The following is a 21,847-nucleotide window of genomic DNA, read 5'->3' on the forward strand; positions in this document are numbered from 1 at the left end:
CTCTGTGATTTCGCTTTCTCTTTCTATCCTATAGTTAAAATTCCCTCACTTCATGAAGAAGTACTGTAGCAAGCAGGCGATGAGGATGGAGAAGCCTGCGAACACGCACACAATGAGCGCCGCGAAGCGCTCATCGCTGGAGATCAGGCCCACGCCTTTGCCCGCTTCGACAGCACAAAGCTCTCCCGACGACGCCGACTCCTGGCGACGCAGCGCGAACAAGGAGGAGGGGCTCAGTGGTCCGCACAGTTCCTGGCAGGTGTCCTGGCAACGGCGGCAGGCGCCCACGCGGAAACGATAGTCTGTGTTGCCCTGGAGGCCAGAGATTTGGAACATACCCTCCTCTCCCTTAAAGACCTGTGAGGGGAGATCCAGATAGAAAGTTTAACAGCCAGGTTGTACAAACATGTAAAATTGTTGTTTTTTTTTCTCAGTTAAGACTGACATCAAAAGAGATTAATCCAACAAAACTAAATGCCAAATTTTGATGACGGTTTGCTCATGAGTGAAATGAGTTACTTGGTGTTTTTTTGTTGGAATAGAGACCTGCATGCTTGCTTGTGTCACAGTGATTGCTTGTTTTCAGTGTGGGCATAATGAAGCTCTCAGCAGGCGCCCATTCACACAGGAAAGCAATTCAGGTCAAATTATGAGAATACATATCTGGCAGGGCGTCATTGTCATAAAGCACTGACAGGTCAGACCCCCTCTCGAGGATCTTGAATGAGTCTTTATCAAATGCGCTTAAGGGGAAATTTTTTCTGCTCTTTTTAACATTCATACTTGTATTTAAGGTTTCTGATAAAACTGTTTACCATCTTTAACGGTCAAAAATACTTAATGTTCCTCATACTGTCTGTGCCCTCCTCCTGAAAAAGCCCCGTCTGCTCTGATCGCTCAGTGTCTCCAGTTCTTCCATATCTCTGCCTCTCTACACCGTCACTGCAGCTAAAGAATGACTGTAATGGAGTGTAGCAGCACTTTTTATCGTGAGAAATCACCAATAAAGCTTCTAAACACAACCGGGGATATTGAGCCAAAAAAAAAAAAGGGTTTTGTCATTCTGTCAATCTGATCCCTGTCACTTATTCAAACATGACATCTACTGAACATCTGTCGATTTCTTTGGGGGAATTTCTTCCTTATTCAGATTGAGAGTCAATGGATTGTGGGTTTGGTGCTCAGATATCAAAGCCCCTTGAGGCAAATTTTTGATTTGTAATATTAAGTTTTATTAACAAAAATGACTTGTCACTGACAGTGAAGTGTTTTTTTTTTGTATGTGAGAACAGCTGACACAATTTTTTGAGCAGCAGGGTGGGACGTAAGTGTGTGTGTGTGTGTGTGTGTGTGTAGGTAGGGATCAGGCAAACTCATATTGATTATTAATTTTTGCCTTTGCCTTTCCTTTTTCTCTTCTTCATGAAAGAAATTTCACACAACAAAAGGACAAACATACAGTGAGGGAAACATACAAACATCTGAAAAGCAGCATCACAGATATGTATTGACAGCTGATGTGTGTGCAAGCAATGAAATGAGCAATTACACATCGCACACATTCTCAGACGCATATACACACAGCTGCGGTTTTTTCTGCTGGTGAGTGTCAGCAGTTCTTCCTCAGACCATTCAGTAATTCAATAATGGAGAAACTAAAACCTCCCTGAAGACAAATCTCTTTGTCTCTTTGTGTGCACTTTGCTAGTCTGCTCATCGCTCCAACTGCCAGCCACCCAATCCTGAATTTCCAAGTCCAGCCAAAATCTTTTTTTTTCAGCTGTTTCTGTGTTTTTATTCTAATTAAATCGTTCAATACCATTCAATACATGCTGCTGGCACTGCGAGTTACCTTCAATTTCAGAGTGCTCTATCTCTCAGTGCGGAGAAGACATATTGTGTGTGAGAAAGGGAGTGTTTCTGTGTGTGTGTGTTTCATTCCTCAATGTGTAAATTAGTGTCGAGGTGTGTGGAAAAATTAAATTTTCCTGCTCCTCAGGGAGATAAGAAAATATCCCCCTGGTAGTCATACATACCTCCAAAAATGAACCAAATCATTGAAGCGCAGCGTCAGAGACACAGGAGCTCTCTACAACAATATCCTCAAATGACCTGCGTGTGTGTGTGTGTGTGCGTGTGGGTGTGGATGAGACAAACCTGTTTGTATTCTGACTCTCGTCCCACCAGCACCTGGAGAACGTAGCTGACAGGATCTCCTCTCATTGGTGGGATAGTCTCCCATGTGATCTCACACGTGTGTTGCCCTCCAGCTGGTGCACTCTGGGAGCTGTTGGATGAAATATAATAAAAAAGATGATTTAATCACATTCCATAGTTACAAAAAATAGAAAATATTTACAAATATTTGCAATATCTGGATTGGATCTGCTAAAATTAAAGTCAATTTTCCCAGAGAAAGATGAGGTGCTTTCTCTCCTCAAATGAAAATACACTTTGCTATTGAGAGAATGAACTTGGAAGGCCAAATAACATTTATTTTGAACTCGCTTTTTAATTAATAGCAGCATCCATCTAGGACAGACATGATTTATATCAGTCATTGTATTGTTATTGGCCGTTTAGACTAACCGTTTGTGTACTGCATATCATCCTGGATGTTCGGGGGGGAGGAAAAAAAAGATATAGCATAGTTTTGTGATATTTTTTGTGAGGTTGTATTGTAACAGGAGCAGCAAGTATAGATTTTTTTTTATCATATTAAAAATTAATAATTTAGTTCATTATTGAATTATATTACTAAAACTATTAATATCACGAATACAACTAAGACATTTGGTAGCCCACTTGAATAATATAATCAATTTTTGTTGTTTTTTTGAGTCCACAAACATTTTGCTGAAGTGAGTTTAAAAGACTGAAAATTTTGTTAACATCTGTATTTTGTAAGAAAAGTTAGATACAATTTTCTTTTGAGGACATAATTAAAAGATGATAAAAGTTTATTAAAAAAAATCAATATAGTTTACTGCAATACTAGCATATTGCAGCGTGTTTAAAATGCCAATAATATTGCATCATGACTTAAGTATTGTGATAATATTGTATCACCGGGCCTCTAGTGATTTCTTCTACTATAGGGCCACAACAAAGAGAATAGATTATTCATGTGCAATAATTCTGTTTTTTCTGTGTTGATGATTGTTTGGTGAAGCAATAATATCCTCAGATGATAATGACATTTTACACAGCTGGAAACAACAACATAACAACAAATCTGATTACATTAATTGTGTCGCTAAATATGGCGTATATTTGACTAAACTGTAACCTACTCATCTAATTGTCTCGGCTCTTGTTATGAATGAAAGCTGATTGCTGAGAAGCGATCAGACAGCCCACATGTACTGCATTCATTTCAATGGAAGACACTTTGAGCCCCGAGGCTGTTATTTGCTTGTTTATGGATATGTCAATACTGTGCTGCACATTCACAGCCTCACACTCATAATACTTTCCGGTTATATCACCTGAGAGGATTCTCTTAACTGTGATTATTGTGGCTATAATAACCGCCTTGCAGTTTACAGCAAAGACCACACGCTGGAGGCAATAATCAAGCAAGGCAACAGTAAACATGTCATCTCTAACAGCCAAACTGAAACAACTGTGTTGTCTTTTCTTGTCCTGAAAGTGTATCACCTCTTTGGGGCCATTCAGTGTAACTCCTAAACTGCTGCAGCCAGTTGCACATTTCAAACTTAGATTAGCTATGACATAACTAGAGAATTATGGATCACTACAGTAAAAGGGGTTGTTCTTGTGACCTGCGGATGCTACGTAATATTTACACCACGTAACCGCCATGTGGTACTGTTGTGAAGCTAACTGAACAACAAAGCTAATGTTAGTTTTGTTTGATTTTCATATTTTGAAACGGGCTAGCAATAGCAAAAAAGGACTTTTCCACACAAACTTACTGATGGATTTAAAACTAGCTGCTGTGACACCACCCATGCGACAACACACAGTCAAACACACACGTTGCCTGAGTCAGCTTACCTTTGAGGGCAGGGGGTACAGACTTGGTGGTGCAGAAAGTGTGTGTGTCAGAGAAAGGACCTTCCCCGGCGTCACTGATAGCCTGTATTCTGAAGCTGTAGCTGCTGGACTCAGTCAATCGCTGGACCTTGTAGGTGTGGCTGGGACCGCGGTAGATCGTCACAAACCTGGACAGAAGACATAATGAAGAGGAATAAAGAGACGCTAAATCACAAATCTAAATGGGAAATCTGTAAATAAGAATAGGTAAAGGAGAAATTAAGGGAGATGTTTGGTGTGTGGTGTGTGGTGTCTGTTTGTGGAGAAAAAGCAAGAAAGGAGAAGGTGAAAGTGAGGTGAAGGTGAGGGGGAAGGAGTGATGGCGCTATGAATAGATTAGAGGATGGGAGAGATGTGGTGACAGAGAAACAGTTCGAAAACCTGAAAAAAGGGGCTTCTAGCGGCTCAGTGGATAAGCAGCGCCCCATGTACAGACGCTAAAACGGGTTTGAATCTGGCCTCGGCCCTTTGCTGCATGCCCCAGGCAATAAAAGCCCCCCAAAAAATCTTTAAAAAAAAAAGCAATAAAAGAAAAGCTGAACAATAAGAGCAGTGAGGGATGATGAATCGGCACATGGATTGCACTAATCACCAGACTACTTTTGGAGGCCGCATTCAGGTGTGGACTGATGCATTTCTCTGGGACTTTGAATGACTCATCACAGCAGGGATGACCAGCTGACTGTGCTTATTAACAGCTCTGAATGCACAACACTGAGTTTTGTTGCTACTTTAAAGAGCCTACTCTGTCTTGAGAAGTAGGTAGCTGAGACCTTGAAACGACACAAAAACGCTACCGGGAAGAGATCTTAAACGATCTTAAAAAAAAAAAGATAGCAGTGATTTATAAACACAAAAGGACAAATACTGACAGGCTGTAGTCACAAATCCGATGGAAACTAGCACCAAAAAAAGTTTTTTGGCTGAGTAAACGGACAGATTGATGGATGACGGAGAGATGATAAGTGAGCAAATGAGCAAGTATAGGAGAAAATGGGAATTTGAGGTGAAAAGGGGGTTATTTATCTCCGCTATCAGCTTTTCAGCACAATACGGTTTAAGTCAGAGCTGGGGAGGGTATTGGAGAAGGGGATTAGAGAGAGAAAGACAAAGTTGATGGGGCAAGTTAGAAGATAGGAGGCAGTGATGGAGGAGGAGAGTCAGAAGAGGATATGAAGGAAAGGAGAAATAACAGAAGACAAGAAGCAGGGTGACTGGTAATTACAAGTGCGGAGACGATGATGGAGGATCTGCTGCAGGAGGAAAAGAGAAGAGAGAGAGTGAGGGGGGAAGAAAATATGAGAGAGGTCATGGTTTAGTAGTGGGCTATAACTCCGATGAGCTCTTTATGTAGCCGCACTACAGAGATGTGATGCATTTCCTCGGCTGATATATGATGTTGTTAATTCTTTGCCTCAATGACTTACAGTTAACACCCACACACACCCAGCGGCGGTGGAATTAGTTCAGTGGTTGTGCTGTAAATGCTACATGTATCAGAGTTTCCCTTTGTTTAGTCTATATTGACTCTAACAATATCAGAAATAACAGATTTTGCTGTAAATATACAGTAAATATATCTACATTTCCATCATCAGAAGTTTCCATCATCAAAACAATTAACGCTCAGCAGAGCATGGCCAGTAAACACACACACCCACAATCACCAGGCCACAGTTTATGAGATGAACCGCATCCTCGGCCCGGAGCCAAACAGCCGACCAATTAACCACAACGATGTCTTATTGTTCTGATTGTTGCTATCCATTTTTTGGATACTTATTCACAGCAACTACCAGTCCTTCATTTCCTAACACAATGAGGAGCTTCCCGAGGAGCCTGTATCACTGATTCATTACACACACAACATTTGTTTTGGCAAAACTTTATCAAACATCTTTGTCCTTGAAGCAGGTGGAATCTTGAAAGCTTTCTCTTTCATATAAAACATTTTTTTAACAAATATTAAAAAACAAAGAAATCTGTTTCGTTCATCCAACATGTTTTTCTTTCTTTTCTTTCTAACAATAACTAATAACTTTATCCACTTCAAATTGATTGGTAATATTTAGAAATAGAATGCTATGACCAAAATTAATGTAGCTACTTGTAATTAATGATTAAATCTTAAAATTTGTTCAATTATTGCCTTATATGGATGTAGCATGCATGACCACTTATTGGTGAGGTTAGGATTAGAGAGACAGACACAGAAAAACAGCTTGTTTTCTAAGTGGCCGAATTGCTTGCTGGGTGAACATAAAGAAAAAATACACTGAATACAAATGATGAAGAGATAGAGAATAGAGGTGCATGGAGGGGTGAACAGACAACTGAATGGCACTTGGTTAGATATGAATTCAGAGAAAATGGCAATATTGTGATGATGAAAAAATGAGGAGCTGAACTGAAAGGGATACTTTTACTGACCAAATGACCATTTGTTTATCAATAACTCACCCCTTGTTACACTGAATTTGAGAAGAAAACTTAATTTTCGGGACATGCCTACACAGTGAACGGAGAATCCAAAAGTGGAGAAAATTTTCTTGATGAATTAAAAACATATGCTTCTTTCAATGCCAGTGTCCATTGACAAAAACGATCATTTAACCTTGTCTAACACAGGAGCTGCTGGTGTTAACACTGGCTTTAAAGGGAGCATAGATAAGTTTTACTTTTAGAAATGTATGCCTTTGGGAAGTACTGAGCACATGACTGGAAAAATGAGACTTGGATTTTGCCGCACAAGTTGTGTGAGAGTTGTGGATGTTTTGATAGTTTTGCTGTTGTTAAACATGGACCCCCATTACTTCAATTTATCAGAATTTTCTTTTTTCATTCAGTGTGGAGGCATGCAAAAAAAATGTTTTCTTTAAATTCAACCCATATTCCTTAAGAAAAGGCTAAAAGACCTGAAAACTGAATGGAAGATGGACGAAAGGGTGGACTGACATAGTGATAAATGTATGAATGGATAATTCTGAATGAAAGCAACTACCCAAACTTTCAACCCTGTGCCATTTCTTTCACCTACTCTATCAAAAATACATCGTCAGAAGGCTTAAGCCTTCTCTGCAGTGCACATGTTGCCATGGCGCCTATACGTTCCCGAAGAAGGCAATTTGGTGAACAGGGATGAGAAGAAAGTGAAATGAGAAAAAAATCAAACATACACAGCATTGAAAGGGCAACAACAGACAGGAGAAAACAAGTGAAAATGAAAAAGCCATGAGCGAGGAAGGCCACAACATGAGCAACAGGTCTGCATAGAGGGAGATAAGAGAGTCGAAAAAAAGCTGTGGGGAGGAGAGAGACGGAGAGAGAGAAGGGAGGAGAGTAGAGAAATAGGATTCAAACATTGTGAACCTGAGAAAACAGCTTTTTTTATCATCTCACACACCCACAAAGACAGCAGGGTTAATGGGAGAAAAACAAAGAGGGTAAAAGTTGAGGTGGGAGGGATGAAATTTACGAAAGGGGCGCACATGTCTCCAGAGGTCCTCCAGAGGTCTCACAATAAACTGAGATTAAGAAATATGAATGAAATCATACACATAACACAGACACAGCACGACTCAGAGACAGGGCTTGGGGGACAGCCAATGTCAAAAACATAAATAGACAGTAATGCCATTTGGTTAAAAAAAACGACACTGATTGACCTTATTGGCAAAATCTGAAATTGTATTTGCAGAAATTGTAGCTGGATATTCAATATGTTTGTTTACAAAGCAATTTCAAGATTTGTCTTTTCTCAAAATGCCCTTCCAGTCTCCGCCAATGCATTATGATTATTAGCAATGAAGCATCTGGTTGCCATGGCAATGTCATCGATGAAAAAACATCCTGCTAATTCATTCTAATAGAGTCTGATGAGAAAGCAAAGGGGGAAGAGGGGGGGCACAGGAAGAGCAGCCCTGTAAACCAGCTCAGTCCATTCATCTGTTGATAACCCTCTGCACACACACACACAGCGATACCAACACACACATACACACACACACCACTAATGCAGCTGCTAATACACCTAAAACCTCCTGTAACAACCACCGGTAGCCACAAGTGGTTATTTCTAAGAAAAGTCAATTAGGTTGAATGAGTCAGGAATCAAACATCACCATTGTGGAGCAATTCAGTCAATTATAGATTATGGGCAGTTTTTTTCTCATGGAGGAAATGACAGTGATGAAGAGGAAAGAATGAAATTATGTTCAAAGCAGAGTAATATGAGTCATTTTAGTAAGGTACTTTAAGAAATATTGAATGAGACAAATCAACATTCAAGTAACAGGTAATAATAATAATAATTAATTATTATTATTATTATCATTATTATGATCTAATTTTGTTAAATTTCCTTTTATTAATACCAACCAAGTGATGTGAAGTACTGTCTGAATAAATCTGAAAGTGTTGTCTGACTGAATACTAAAAATCCACCAAGGTCTTCTCGCCTCATTCCCTGCCATAGATAAAACCCACGCTTTTGCAACTAAACATTAAAATAAATATAAAACTGTTTGCTTCTTTCAGTACCACCAGATCCAGATAAAGTGCATGCACAAATAAACATGTATAGAAGCGCATCCAAACAGAAATAGAATTACACACATGCTCCCATTTTAATCACTGTGCCAATTAGAAAAGGGTAAATAAAACGTTCTAAACTGTGAAAGCTGTTTTCATTTTGCTGGCAGGGGGTTTGTTTGTGCCTCCGTGCATGCCTCTGTTTGTTTGTGTGTTTGTGTGTTTGTGTGCGTCGGAGAGGTTAACAGGGCCGGCTTGGGCCCCATCTGTTGCCTGCTGCACTCTGAACCAAACCAGGGGTGCCAAAGTACCTGAACGCCAACTTGATGCCAGCCAAGCCTTAATTCAAACACTGATAGCCAGCCAACCAGAATGATAGAGGACTCGACGGAGGAAGGGAGGGAGGCGATCTAACAGGTGGGCAGATAAAAGTGGCTCTTCATTGCTTTTAGTTTATTCCTTCTTTGTTCATCCCTCTCTTTGCTATTTCTGTGAGGATGTATAAAAGTCTCTGCCACCCTCTAATTGTGTGGTTTGCTCTAAGAGTCAGCAGTCATGTTTTGCCCCTTTCCCTTTAATCAGTCTGCTAATTCTCTGTCTGCCTGTTCCTCTCTTTGTCACACCTGTCTGACCAGTCACTTAGATAGAGGCTTGATTGTTAGAAGCTGTATCTCGGCTGGCTCCAGATGCGTTCAACGTGACTACTTGCTGGTACATCTGGTTACTGCAGAAAAAGAAAAAAAAACCATCCACACATGCAAGAGCTACACACATCCTTCTAACTAGGCACTCTTGCACGCAAGCTCCCTCCTCTCCTCTCAAGCTGCTCATGTTTGTGTGTCGTATTGACCTTCTGGATCCTGCTTAGCTGTATTGACTAGCTTTGGCTTAAAGAGTCTGAGAAATGTGGTGCCCAGGATGGCTGAGACACTGCTTCACGCAATTTCAATCACTGGTCATGGCTGAGGCTCCATGTATGAAATAGCAAATAATCATGTCTCTGCAGACATATGCATAGTATTTATCAGTGCCTCTTTTGACCAAAAAACCAAACCAAAAAAAATAATATTATGGGTTTGGATTGTCTTTAATGTCAGCAAGAGGCGATTTGATATAGATTTTTATTATTCAACGGCGCAAAAATGGAAGTACAGCTTGTTCTCATGGTGCTTAACTCATGCTGTGAATTGTATTAAACACTGTTGGGCAAGCAGCATGAAGAAGGCGCTCCATCATCCACTATGCAGCCGTTTAATGTCCAAAGCTGGTATAGACTTATATGATGAAGTAATGCTGAGGATGTAGAGTATAAAGAAGCTGCTGTGGATGACTTTAAATCAGAGAACAAAGCATGGTGACTGTTCAGTGTGAACAAAACTTTTTCTTAAATGTACTAATGCAATTGGGTTTAAATCAGGAGACATTCGCCCTTTTCTACACACAGAGATTGTGCTATAGTTCTGCTACAAAGTCGCTTTTTTATGCCGCCTTTGCTTTCATACACACAACCAAAAAACGGTGGCATCATTCAGCTTCAGTGTGATTTTAGACAGCATGCTGGCATTGTGGAAGGAAAGAGACGTGACAGGTAAAAAGTTTAACACAACAGCATCTGCCTCTAGTGTGATAACTAACATATGCGATGGCAGTTCTTTAGACACATTAAGAAAGCTATGACATATCAATAAAAATCATTCGCTGTCTCTGTTACATCTCATCGTCTGCTCAGAGGGTAAGGAGCTCACTGACCTCATTATATTACCAATGTGCACACATTTACCGTTGCCCTTTGCCTTCTTTGAGTTAGCTGCTAAATGCTGCTTTTTGAATATCCTGTGGTGGGTTGTACACACACCATCAAAGTGTAACACCCGCTCCTACCATGACGCTGTCCTGCTGGTTGTCCCTCTTACATAAACCTCAATTTGACGATGTTACTACCTCCGTTGCCAGCTTTAAAAAAAGGCAAAGCGCTGTCCTAAGAGCAGCATAGATTAGTGTGTGTGTGTTTGTGTGTGTGAACTCCACCTGTGGTTCTTGTCCTCCATCTGTAGTGTGTAGACCATGTCATCAGCGAGCAAGGCACGGGTGTGCGTGTTGCTGGCATTTTCGCCCCACTTCAGCTTCAGGCTTTGAGGGCCAGCCGCCGAGCATTCCAGCGGGGGCGGGGCTGGAGGAAGGGGGCGTGTCCTCGCCAGCAATGGTGGACTCAAGGGACTGGAGCCGATGGCATTCACCGCCTGAATATGTACACTGCAAGACAGGGAGGGACAGATTATGATTTGTGACAGAATGAATACTGTGAGATAAAAAACTTATATTTGACATATTTTTTGATAAAATGTCTTTAGAAACAGTATTACTGCAACATGTACTGTATGTTATGTTCAGGGTTAACCTAAGACAAAAGAACATGTACATAAATACAGGGTAACCTTGTTTGTTCTCAGCGTATTTGCAGATCTAGTTATGTAATGGTGGAGTTATTTCAGTGAAGAGGCTGACCTTGTGAATTAGCTTTGACCTTGGATGTGATGCATTTGTCCATTACCATTCTCCCATTGCAATTCAGTGTACTCTCCAGGGAGAGACTTAAACATGTTCAGACTTGTTGGCCCACTTTTTTCCCCATATATCTACAGTGTAGTCGTATGGTTGAAAAAAGCAATCACTGCTGCCCAGGTTTTTACAAGATTTAGTATCTGAAAGGAACTGTCTATTTTCAAAGCAAGTGAAAGTAATTTCTTTCTTTTTGTCCAACTTGATTAAAGTTTATGTTCCAAAAAGCCAATCTTGAGATTCTGTACAATGTGATTAAAAAAGAAAAATCTTGGTGTTATGTGTTTACTTTGTACTGTAAACCGATATAACAAATCACAAATCTGCTGCTAATTAAAAAGCACTTGCAGAGATTAATTTTTGTTTTTTTGTTTAACTCCCCTGCTGCCTTTCTTCTAGGAATCTCCCTCCATCTCACACCCTTTTTCTGTCAATGTCTGATCAGCTGCTTAGCATCCATATCAGAGGCCCTCGGGTAGAGAGCATCTACCGTCTGACATTTAATTGCTGATTCTCTGTAACTGTAACCTTTCATTATAATTCATGCAGCCGTGTGAGGACTGATGAGAAAGGGCAACATTCATCCATCTGCTGGGTAATTAAGCATATAGATGAAAGATGATGAGAGATGGAAAAGAAGAAGGAGAACGACAGATAAAGGATCTCAGGAGGGATTTGCATATCAAGGTTCAGAATAGATGCGGTTCTGGTTTGGCTGTACTTTTTTTGATCACAAAATGGTGAAAACTGAAATGAACAAAAGGTGGTACAGCAGCGATCACTGCACAAGCGTAATACTTTTGGGGACTTATGTCTCCTGCCAAGCAAAACACAGAACGCCCTACCGAGTAAATCATGGCATGCTGAGCTTAATTATGCATAGCCAAATGTAAATATGTCTGTCTTGCAAGTGGGAAAGCAGGTGCATATTTGTACCTTCCTGCAAATGCATCTATTTGGGGTACAAGCATGCAATGCACTCTCTCCTGTAATTACTTGTTGGCACTAATTGACATTTTGTGGTTTTCTTGCCTGTTTAATTAAGTGTGCACTTTCTTAGCACTGCAGCTTTAGTGCATGAATTATCACTGTGGCAATTATCCTCTTAAGGTGTCTCTGCAGACTTAAATAGCTTTTAGTATTAACGTGACAGTATTGAGCAAAAATGCACAGGGACGGCTGCGGAAACCTTGTATTAAAAAAAAGAAATTAGTAAAAAAAATCTCTGCTGCCATTTCTTTTATAAACTAAAAACATTCTGCACAATCTTTGGACACCTCAAGGTTATGAAGCTTTTAATGGAAGAAATAGGGTTCCTACATGTTTTCCATTTCAATATTCCATACTTTTCCAGACTTCTTAGTGTATAGAATATGTGAATGAGAACTAAACGTAAGTTGAAAAAAAAGTGTGAAAATTTAATTTTTATGCTATTGTGCTGCCTTGTTTATTCACTTTGTCCATGGAAACAACAGTTAATGCAACCGTTACTTTTCTGATAACTACATGACTGTATTACTAATAAATCTTCGGACAAGCTTAGTATTTTGTTATTTTTGGTGCTATGTGTAGATGCAATCTCTTTCAAATTGATTAGTTTGTGGATTTCCAGACTTTGTTCAATCATCCAGAACCAATTATTTCTAAAATCAAATCTCATTTTTTCTTATACTGAACCAAACATGTAAGTTACTATTTTTCTAAACATACAACTATTGTTACAAGGATGATTCTCCCAAGCATAAACAGAGGAGAAGAAAAAACCCTCAAGTCTAAACACAATTTAAAAAAAGTAAAACATTTTAAACCCACAGTAAAGCACACATAGCTCCACTCCAACAGAGCAAACATCTACGTAGGTCCTTCCCAAAGCTATACCGGCAAATGAAATATGAATAGTATTATCTGAAGCACCCCATTGCTGTAAATAACAACCAGAATGACCATCATTTTCACACACAAACACTCCCACAGCCAGACCCTCATGCACACACACACGTACATGAGCATACACGCACATTGTTCTGCCTCAGTGGCAGCCGTTATGCAAGAGAGCAGAGTGACATCGGCACAAAAACAACCTCAGAATGAAAACAATGGTGTGTGATCGCTGCGCTTCGTCACACGTCATCCTACCTTGGACACCCTCTGCTTTTTTAACCCCCTCAATTCAAAGAACTCTCACTCACACACACACATACACACACACACACACACACACACAAACACACACACACACACACACACACACACACACACACACACACACACACTTAAGTAATCACTGCTTATAGAGGCATAACACTGGTAGCTGGTGATTCAGGTCACTAAGTACTGTTGCACAAATATAACAGGGTCTTACATCACTTCTCATGAAAACAACATACAGGCTGCCCCTCGCTTATGTATACTGTTTGTTTATAAAGTAACAAACTTCCGCTGCAGCCAACATGTTATGAACAGGCCATGCGTTGTTGTTGGAGGTGTTGGTTTCAAGGATTCACTCAATTTTCATGAGCTGAAACTGATTTTCAATCAAAACTTAGGATGTTTACAAACTCAGAGAAAAGCCACTAAACCTTCCATCTATTATCACATTGCTGTTCTGATATAATTGTGTAATTTTGTAATTATTAGCATACGAATTCTTAGGCTTTGGCCAAAAACATGTTTTGTGAAGTCAAAATAACCTTGACCATTGACCACCACATTTTTATTAGTTCATTCTTTAGTCCAGGTGGATGTTTCTGTCAAATTTTAGAAAATTCCCTGAAGGCCTTTTTGATATGTTGCTCTCATGAGAATACGACAGACACAAGGCCACAGTGACCTTGACCTTTGAACACCGAATTTGAACAGGTTCATCATTGAGTCCAAGTAAACGTTTGTGCCATATTTTTAAAAGTTTCTCTGGGCTTCACAAGAATGAGACAGAAGAAGTTATAGTGACCTTGACCTTTGACTACCAATATTTAGTTAGTTTATTGTTATTGTTTAGTCCAAGTGGACTTTAATGCCAAATTTTGGGAAATTCTCTCAAGGAATTCTTGAGATATTGCATTCACGAGAATGCAACGGATATACAGACAGACATGTACAGAAACGGAAAACATAAAGCCTCTGGCCTCAGCTATCTCCAGCGTAGTGGCATAAAAAGCTTATGAAACAGACAGTACACTGCCTGATGAGGTAGGTTTATTACTCAATATTTTAAACTGGTTCAGAATTGAACAATGTTTCAGATCAGTTAACAGTAACATAAATTCCACTTTTTATTCAATAAATTAGTTTACATGTCCCCTCACATCAACCCTGGTGTCTATTATGTCATGCCAGTACCTGTATTCGCTGTCTGGCTGCAGGCCCGCGACAAGGTGACTTGTCCCTGATTCCACGGTGATGGTTTGGTCGTCCAGGGTGATGACGTAAGAGGTGATCTCCGCCCCATTGCTGTTTGGCTCCTCCCACTTCAGGAGGAGGCAGGTAGATGGGGAGTGACCTGACTCTGACGAGGTTGGGAGGTCCAGTAGGGTGAGGGACGAGACCGGGTCGGGATTTGTTGCCGGGGTCCGGAAACTCACCTGCTCGCTGTAAGGACCAGCGCCGGCCTGATTCACCGCCTGAGATGGACACAAAAACACAAAGAGAGTGAGATTTGGTGGCAATGAGGGAAAGGCTGGGGAAATTTGAGGACAGAAAAGAAGACGGACAGATGAAGGTTAATCACAGGTTGAAAAGAGAAGGAGACAAAGGTGAAATGACTTGGCAGGAGAAAGATTGGCACAGACAAAGTTAAACAGAGCAAAGAAAGAGACATGAAGAATTGAACAAGACCAGAAAATCAGCAGAGGGAGGTGAATTCAAATTCGTTGTGAAAGAACAGTTGTCTATTTCTTGTTATGTGTGACACATTTATATTCACCTCAAGTAGTCTCTATTAAACGCCCTTCAGTCGCTTGTGACTTTTAATAGTCTGCTTCATTGCCTCAGAAAAAATTCAGCAAGAAGGACACCAGGACAAAATATAACAGCATTTTAAAAAATACATCTGCTAGATTCTGTAAGCTTAAACCTTAAATTTAAAGGAGTGAGCCATAAACCATGCTGTTATTGTAATTATGGCTTAAGAGGGTTCATCAAGGCGGGGGGGGGGGGGGTGGGCAAATACTGAAAAAGATCACTTACTTATGCACCACATTAAGAGTCAGAACACAAACTGGAGACTGAATTATAGAATTATCAACCTTTCATTGGTCTCTGTCTCTTTGTGTGTGTTTCTAGTTTTTGAGGCTCCTCTGGCTGACCTTTGCATGCAGCTGTTTGTCTGTTTGGATCCTGACTGAGGCTCTGTCATGCCTGCATCTATGTTCATGTGTATGTTTGTGCATTTATCTGTGTCAATATTTTAAAACTTTTCAATGACTTTTGAAGGACCCATAATAACAGTTTTAAAAAATCTTGCCCCACTCGCCTGGCGTTTTTCCAAACATATCAGATTCAAACTTTATTTAAACAGAATTTCAGCTAGCTGGCACGGCAAAACATTGGGAAAAAATAAACCAAATATATAGGGTATTTTCACGGAAATCGACTTTAACAATTTCATTACACAGAACAAAATTACATCATTTTTCCAAAACTTTAAATGAGGTTTACTACTTCCATGACTTTTCCAGGCCTGGAAAATGTTATTGTGAAGCTCCAAGACTTTTCAAGGTTTTCCATGACCGTGGGAACCCTGTTAATGTCACACTAGAGGCCAACACTGTTGTGTTACATGTCACACCTGTCACACCTGTCACGCCTCTTTTGATTCTGCAATGCTGCATACTGTCTAAAATCACACACTGCAGCAGCATGAGCCCGCTGTCATTTGGTTCTGTGTAAAAATGCAAAAGCAGCATAAAGAAAGGGATTTTGTGGCAGCCCTATAGCGTGATCTCTATGTAAAAGGGCTAAAACTTTTCTATCAGAGGAACTACAAACATCCTGATTAATATGCATGCCCCCCCCCCCCCAACAAAACCCATGCCCTTGTGTGAGTGCTCATGTATGTTCAGAGTGTATGTTTGTGTATGTGTGTCTTACCTGTAGCCTGCAGCAGAAATCTGTGGCAGGCGTCAGGTCAGACAGCTCACACTGTGTAGCAGCTCCACAGTAGATGAGCTCCATGGGTTCGTCTTCCCTCGCCCACTCCAAACGATACTCGGAGATGTCCGTACCCGAACCCTCGGGACTCTGCAGTACACAGAGACACACACTCAGCTCAGGAAAACAAATGGGGATTTGAAATTTAAAAGATACTGCCATATATCAAGAAAAATAAAGTGCAGCAAAAAAGCAGGCTGAAAAGAAATGAGGGACTTTCTTTCAATTTGGATCATCCGGGACAAGATGGAATGCAATGAACAACACAGTCTCCTGGGTGTCTTGTCCTAAATAGCCCAGGCAAACACATTTATAACAGCAGCATTTTGGGTCAGTACAAGCAGTAAGAGGGAGTTTGGGCCTCTTTAGATAGACTAGAGACATGTGCCCCCTCTGTCTCTCTGTCCTGTGCTTTCTTTACTCATAAAACCTGTTTTTTCCTTTAATATATACACTAAGTCCAATTGTCTCACCTCCCAGTTGAGTGTTACGCAGGTGTTATTGGTAAGAGTGATGAGTGGCGCCCCACACTGGCCAGGAGGGCCCGCTGCAGTTGTCACTTCTGTTGGCTCAGAGTACGCTCCGAACTATGAGACCAAAAGAGACAGCACACTCACAGTTAGACATATTACACAAGCAGATAAATGTAGTTTTTTTGTTTTGTTTTTTGCATGTTACACCTGTTTTTAAATGTGTGTGTGCTGTGTTGTGTCTGCGTTTGATCAGCCAGTCTGAGTGCTGAGTGTTCCCTCTTGATTGTGTGGATGATGGAGCAAAGCAGATGTGGAACATCCAAACAACGCTGCTGTTAGTCTGTCTGGGACACTCTGACCTAATAAATAAAGACCTTGTGTCTCTGTGTGTACAATACAACAATTTTTAATGAGTGGAAGGTTTTTTTTAATATTTGTATCGTATTGATAATCATCACAGTTCATGTACTCGGAGTGCTGAGTAGATTTCACGACCACAAGAGCCACTATACAAAGAATTTCATGCCTTGATGCATTTTGATGGGTTTTTCTTTTTCCTGTTCCTCTTCTTATTGTTGGTATTCTTGCTGCGTGTGCATGTGAATTTCTTACCCCAGCCTCGTTGGCAGCTCGCAGCTGGAAGCTGTACGTGGCACCAGGCAGGAGACTACCAACAGTGCATTGCAGCTCCGACCCATGGTAGACCTCTGCTGGCTTGGTGTCCCCCTCACTCATCTCCAAACTGAACACGCACTCCTCACACACCCCCTCAGAGACAGGAGGGTCTAAAGGGACAAAGAGAGAGCAATTGTTTTGAATACGACCATGTGTGATGGAATAGACACAAATGATACAAGTCTTTTATACCATGTTAACTTCAAAGGTCTGATTTCCATGTCTTTGTTTAAATACAAAGCAAGTATAGTGTTTCATAAATAATGTGAAAGGTTTAAAATGCTTAATCTACAGAGAAATGCACAAAGTCTGTCTTCAGAAACTGTACCTTTAAACAAGCCGCAGGGGTTTCCATAAAGTTGTGATATTAGGGATGCACAATAATATTAGAGCGTCACTGGTACTGGCAGATACTGGCTTTAAAATGAAATATCAGCATCGGGCCCAAAATGAACTTTTCTACCAAGTCGACAGGCTGACAAGATGATGCTTTAATTGTGCAAGTTTAATTAGTTCAAAGTGGTCAAATTTGCCTTGGTTTTGATTATTGTTTTGTTTGAAAATGTGTTACATAGCAATAAATGGCATGTTTTACATGTAACCTAGGTTAAAGTAGTTATATTGTTATGCCCAGTGAGTGTGTACATTTTGAATAGCATTGAATGATTTGTCTGCATCTGCCATCAGTGGGCCATCATGATAAGAGAAGGCATAATAATTTAATTCCACTACAGGAGAGACTTGATGTTCTCTGCAATTTGGTGGATCAACATATCTCAGTATCGACATCCGCAATCGGCTAAAATAAGTTGTAAAATATCAGATATCGGCAAAAATGAAATATCGTGCACCCCTAGTTGTGATGTCACAACATAACTATATAGAGTGTTTTTGACATACACATTCTAATTGGGTCCCTTTGTATTTTCTGTTTGATGTTTTTTTGGAGTGTATCTGAATGACATCAACTGACAGGAAGTAAACATGGACCATGAAACCTTCTATAAATATAGAAAATGCCACTACTGTGCCATTACAGTCATTCCCTCAGCTATGAGGACAAAGACCCAAGAACCAATCAGAGCAGACTGGGCTTTTTCAGAAGGGGTTGATTCAGGGTAGGTATATTTTTATTTGATAAAAATATACCTATATTCAGGGAGACAATTTAAGAGAACCAAAAACATTAAAGTTTTTTTAATGTTTAATTTTAGATGTGTTCACCGGGTGCAATTTGCAATCCCCTCCAAAGGGATTCTTTCTTCCACCAGCTGTTTCACTTTGGATACAGCATAGTGAAAGTAATAAATGACGGAGAGAGTGGGGAAAACCCTCCAATACATTATGTCTGACCTTCAGCTCGAGCCAGTAATTGCAGCAACGCTGCCTGAATGTGAGCTGATTAGGGCTGCAGCCAGCTGTATTAAACTGGTTAAAACAAGAACTTCCTCTGCGTTTCAGGCTGGGAGATTTTTGCCTGCCAACAGATAACAGCACTAATCTGCAATAATGGGCTGACATTAGGGAGAGTTAAGTCAGATATGAAGCTAGGTTAGGCATTTAATGGGCTAAATTAGGGCTCAATTAGGCTGAAACATGGTTGACTAAGGTTACATTAGAGTTGGCCAGGGAAACATATTAAGCAGCCGGTGGGTGATTTAGCTGCCTTAGGTAAGATAATTAAAATACATTCTAGTAAATGAAACTAAACACAGTGTACGTGTGTGTCTGCACTCACCCCATTCTAACTGCACTTCCTTGTGTTTGGCTTTACCCACAATCCTTGGTGGCTGGCAGCGGCCTGGTGGGACGCTTAATGTTCGGACCGGAACACTAACAGTGCACTTCAGGAGTGGTGATAAACACAGGAAATCGAAAGAAAAGAAAAGAAACTTCAGTTACAGATCAGTTTGAACAATAACCTCCCTATAACACTAATATCACCAGAAATTTAATCACATTTTGTTGATTATCTGTGTACAGCTGGGAGATTTCCCTGCATTTTTTCTACATGAACAAAACTGATGCATCACCGCGACCCCACTCCTAACTCAAGAACTGTTCAAAAATTCAAAATTTACCAGGTTACCACTCTGAAGTTGTTTTTTGCATGCATGAGTGTGTTTGTGTCTTACAGGGCTGTGTCCTCCGGTGGTGATGCTACACACACGTAGGCGGTAGAAGGTCCCAGGTGTCAGGCGCTCACACACACATTCTGTTGCTGGACCACTGTACGCTACCTCCCACTGGCTCGCTACACACAGACATGCACAAAAAAAGCCCACAATTACACAACTGATCACACATCTAATAATTTTCCCAGAAACAAACCCCCCTTAACCTAATTAATAACTGCACAACTCTTTGTGTTGCTGTTATAGTTCTGTTGATGTATTGTGTAGGACTGGAAATGTATTATTCCACCTGAAAAGCAGCACTCTGATTATGCGTATATAGGTTCTGTTTACAACAAAGCACCAAAAGCAATTTTGCAGCAGGAGGGGCATATATGGTTATGTAATGCATCCACTCCCAGTTTGATGAAGCAGGAATTTTGCCAAGGAAGATAAGACTATGCCTAAAAAATATATTTCTGTTCACTATATTTAGGATATTTTTACCACTTAACCTTGCTGTCACACAGCTTTTAAAGGAGAGCTGAAAATGTTTTTAATCCATCTATGCCCTATTTAAAGCAACCAGACTCCATTGACAAAAACAGTAAATTTACCTCACAAAACATAAGATTTGCTGGTCCACAGCTGCCTAAATTGGTTTGGTAGTTTGTGTAATTGTGTGTTTTAAAGGGTTAGTTCAAATTCACCAAAGTCACACAATATGTTTCGGAATCTAACCATTTGAGGCAGTGGTAGAGAGGCAACTTCCATGTTCTGAATGGCAGACAGTCTTTGTTTTTAAATGGATTGTCACTTTTGGGCATTTATATGAAAATAATACACTACTACATGCTAATTCATAAATGCTTTGCTATGAGATTGGACAGATTACAATGGGGGGGGGGGGGGGGGGGGGGGGGGGGGGGGGGGGCTCAAGCTCGACCTGACGAGCTTGAGGCTGTCCTGATCTTTCAACACTTTTAATGTTCCCTTTGTGGACCCTTTCTTCCACATTGTATACTATAATATAATGAGTAAGGATGATACCTCATACATCCCCACTTCAAAAGATCTAAACTAACCCTTTAAGTGGAGTTGAGGTTAACGGTCATGCTCTGCACATCAAAAAACAGTATTCATTCATTTGAGTTTACCAAAACATCTGTTTCAGAGCAGTGCAGCTACACACACAAAGCACACTCAATACTGTCATAAATTACAGCAACCACATTGCCATGAGTCAGGGACATCTTGAGAGTTCAACACTGGTGCAACTTAATGAATGGCAAGAAGGTGAAAAGGGCACAGAAAAGGAAAAAAAAGATGGAGACATGTCCCCTTTTACCTTCAAAATAATACATGCACACGTTTTCTGTTTGTGTGGGTTGTTTTGGTGTCTATATGACATCATGGTCAGGCTGAGAAACAGGTAAACATTTGACAGCAGCAGTAACAGAGGTCTTTGAAAATTTTAAAATGATTACTTCTCTTTATTTATCTTTTACTTTTTCAGTCTCTTTTTTTCAAACTCAGTGCAGACGATTTTGGATCGATATTTGAGCTGCTTCGGTGAACACGGACTGTAATTAGTGGTTGGCACATCATTCCATTTGCCGTTGAAGGAGCTGAAATTAACATGTTGTGTTCCCATCGATGTTGATAAAGGCGATACATACCTGTGTCTATTGGACAGTCATTTGACCCGGGCGTGAATGCTGATTGTACGCATTCACACTGCACTAAAAAGCCAGCTGTTAGCAAATGTTAGTGGGGGTTTTTTGTGCAGTGGGAATGAGGCATACAGATCAGTAAACAGGGGTATTATGGGTAAGAAATAACTGTGGAAGGTATCTCTAATGTTTAATGTAAACAGTGCTGAAAACCTATTTTTCAAGGTCAGCAATATAATCAACATGAACATATAAGTTCTGTGAAAGCTTAAACAACTTAGGTTAATTCCCTGAGATATTTATGCATATTTTGTTTTGTGTATGCTCTTCTTACAGCTTCAAAGGTTGTGTCATTTACTTCCCTGCACCAATGAAGAACATAAGATTTAGAAACTGATGACAGTGGGTGGCCTGTTTGTTTACTATTAATAAAATCTGATCAAATGACATCTAAATAGGCCTGATGAAGCAGATGAGGTTTTTGAACTGAAGGATTCAAGTTGTATTATTTCTTAATGAGTTTTGTATACTAAATGCTATAGAAAAAATACATCTGAAGCCATACCAGGTTTTCCAGGCCATTGTGAGTTAAGATTCTTAGCAGCAAACAATTGAT

The 21,847-nt window shown here is 40.2% G+C and overlaps 1 protein-coding gene across 1 annotated transcript in view; it reads right to left on the reverse strand.

Moving 5' to 3' along the window:
- Positions 1–21,847, reverse strand: part of fndc3ba (fibronectin type III domain containing 3Ba) — a 116,795-nt gene continuing 94,948 nt past the window's right edge. The window contains 11 exon segments of the mRNA XM_042500169.1: positions 1–357; positions 2,158–2,256; positions 2,259–2,287; positions 4,021–4,187; positions 10,618–10,842; positions 14,488–14,768; positions 16,237–16,386; positions 16,770–16,883; positions 17,382–17,554; positions 19,183–19,288; positions 19,580–19,698. Coding sequence (XP_042356103.1) covers positions 46–357; positions 2,158–2,256; positions 2,259–2,287; positions 4,021–4,187; positions 10,618–10,842; positions 14,488–14,768; positions 16,237–16,386; positions 16,770–16,883; positions 17,382–17,554; positions 19,183–19,288; positions 19,580–19,698 — 1,775 coding nt within the window. The 3' untranslated portion in view covers positions 1–45.

Source organism: Plectropomus leopardus, chromosome 14, assembly GCF_008729295.1.
Source record: "Plectropomus leopardus isolate mb chromosome 14, YSFRI_Pleo_2.0, whole genome shotgun sequence".
Lineage (NCBI taxonomy): Eukaryota > Metazoa > Chordata > Actinopteri > Perciformes > Serranidae > Plectropomus > Plectropomus leopardus.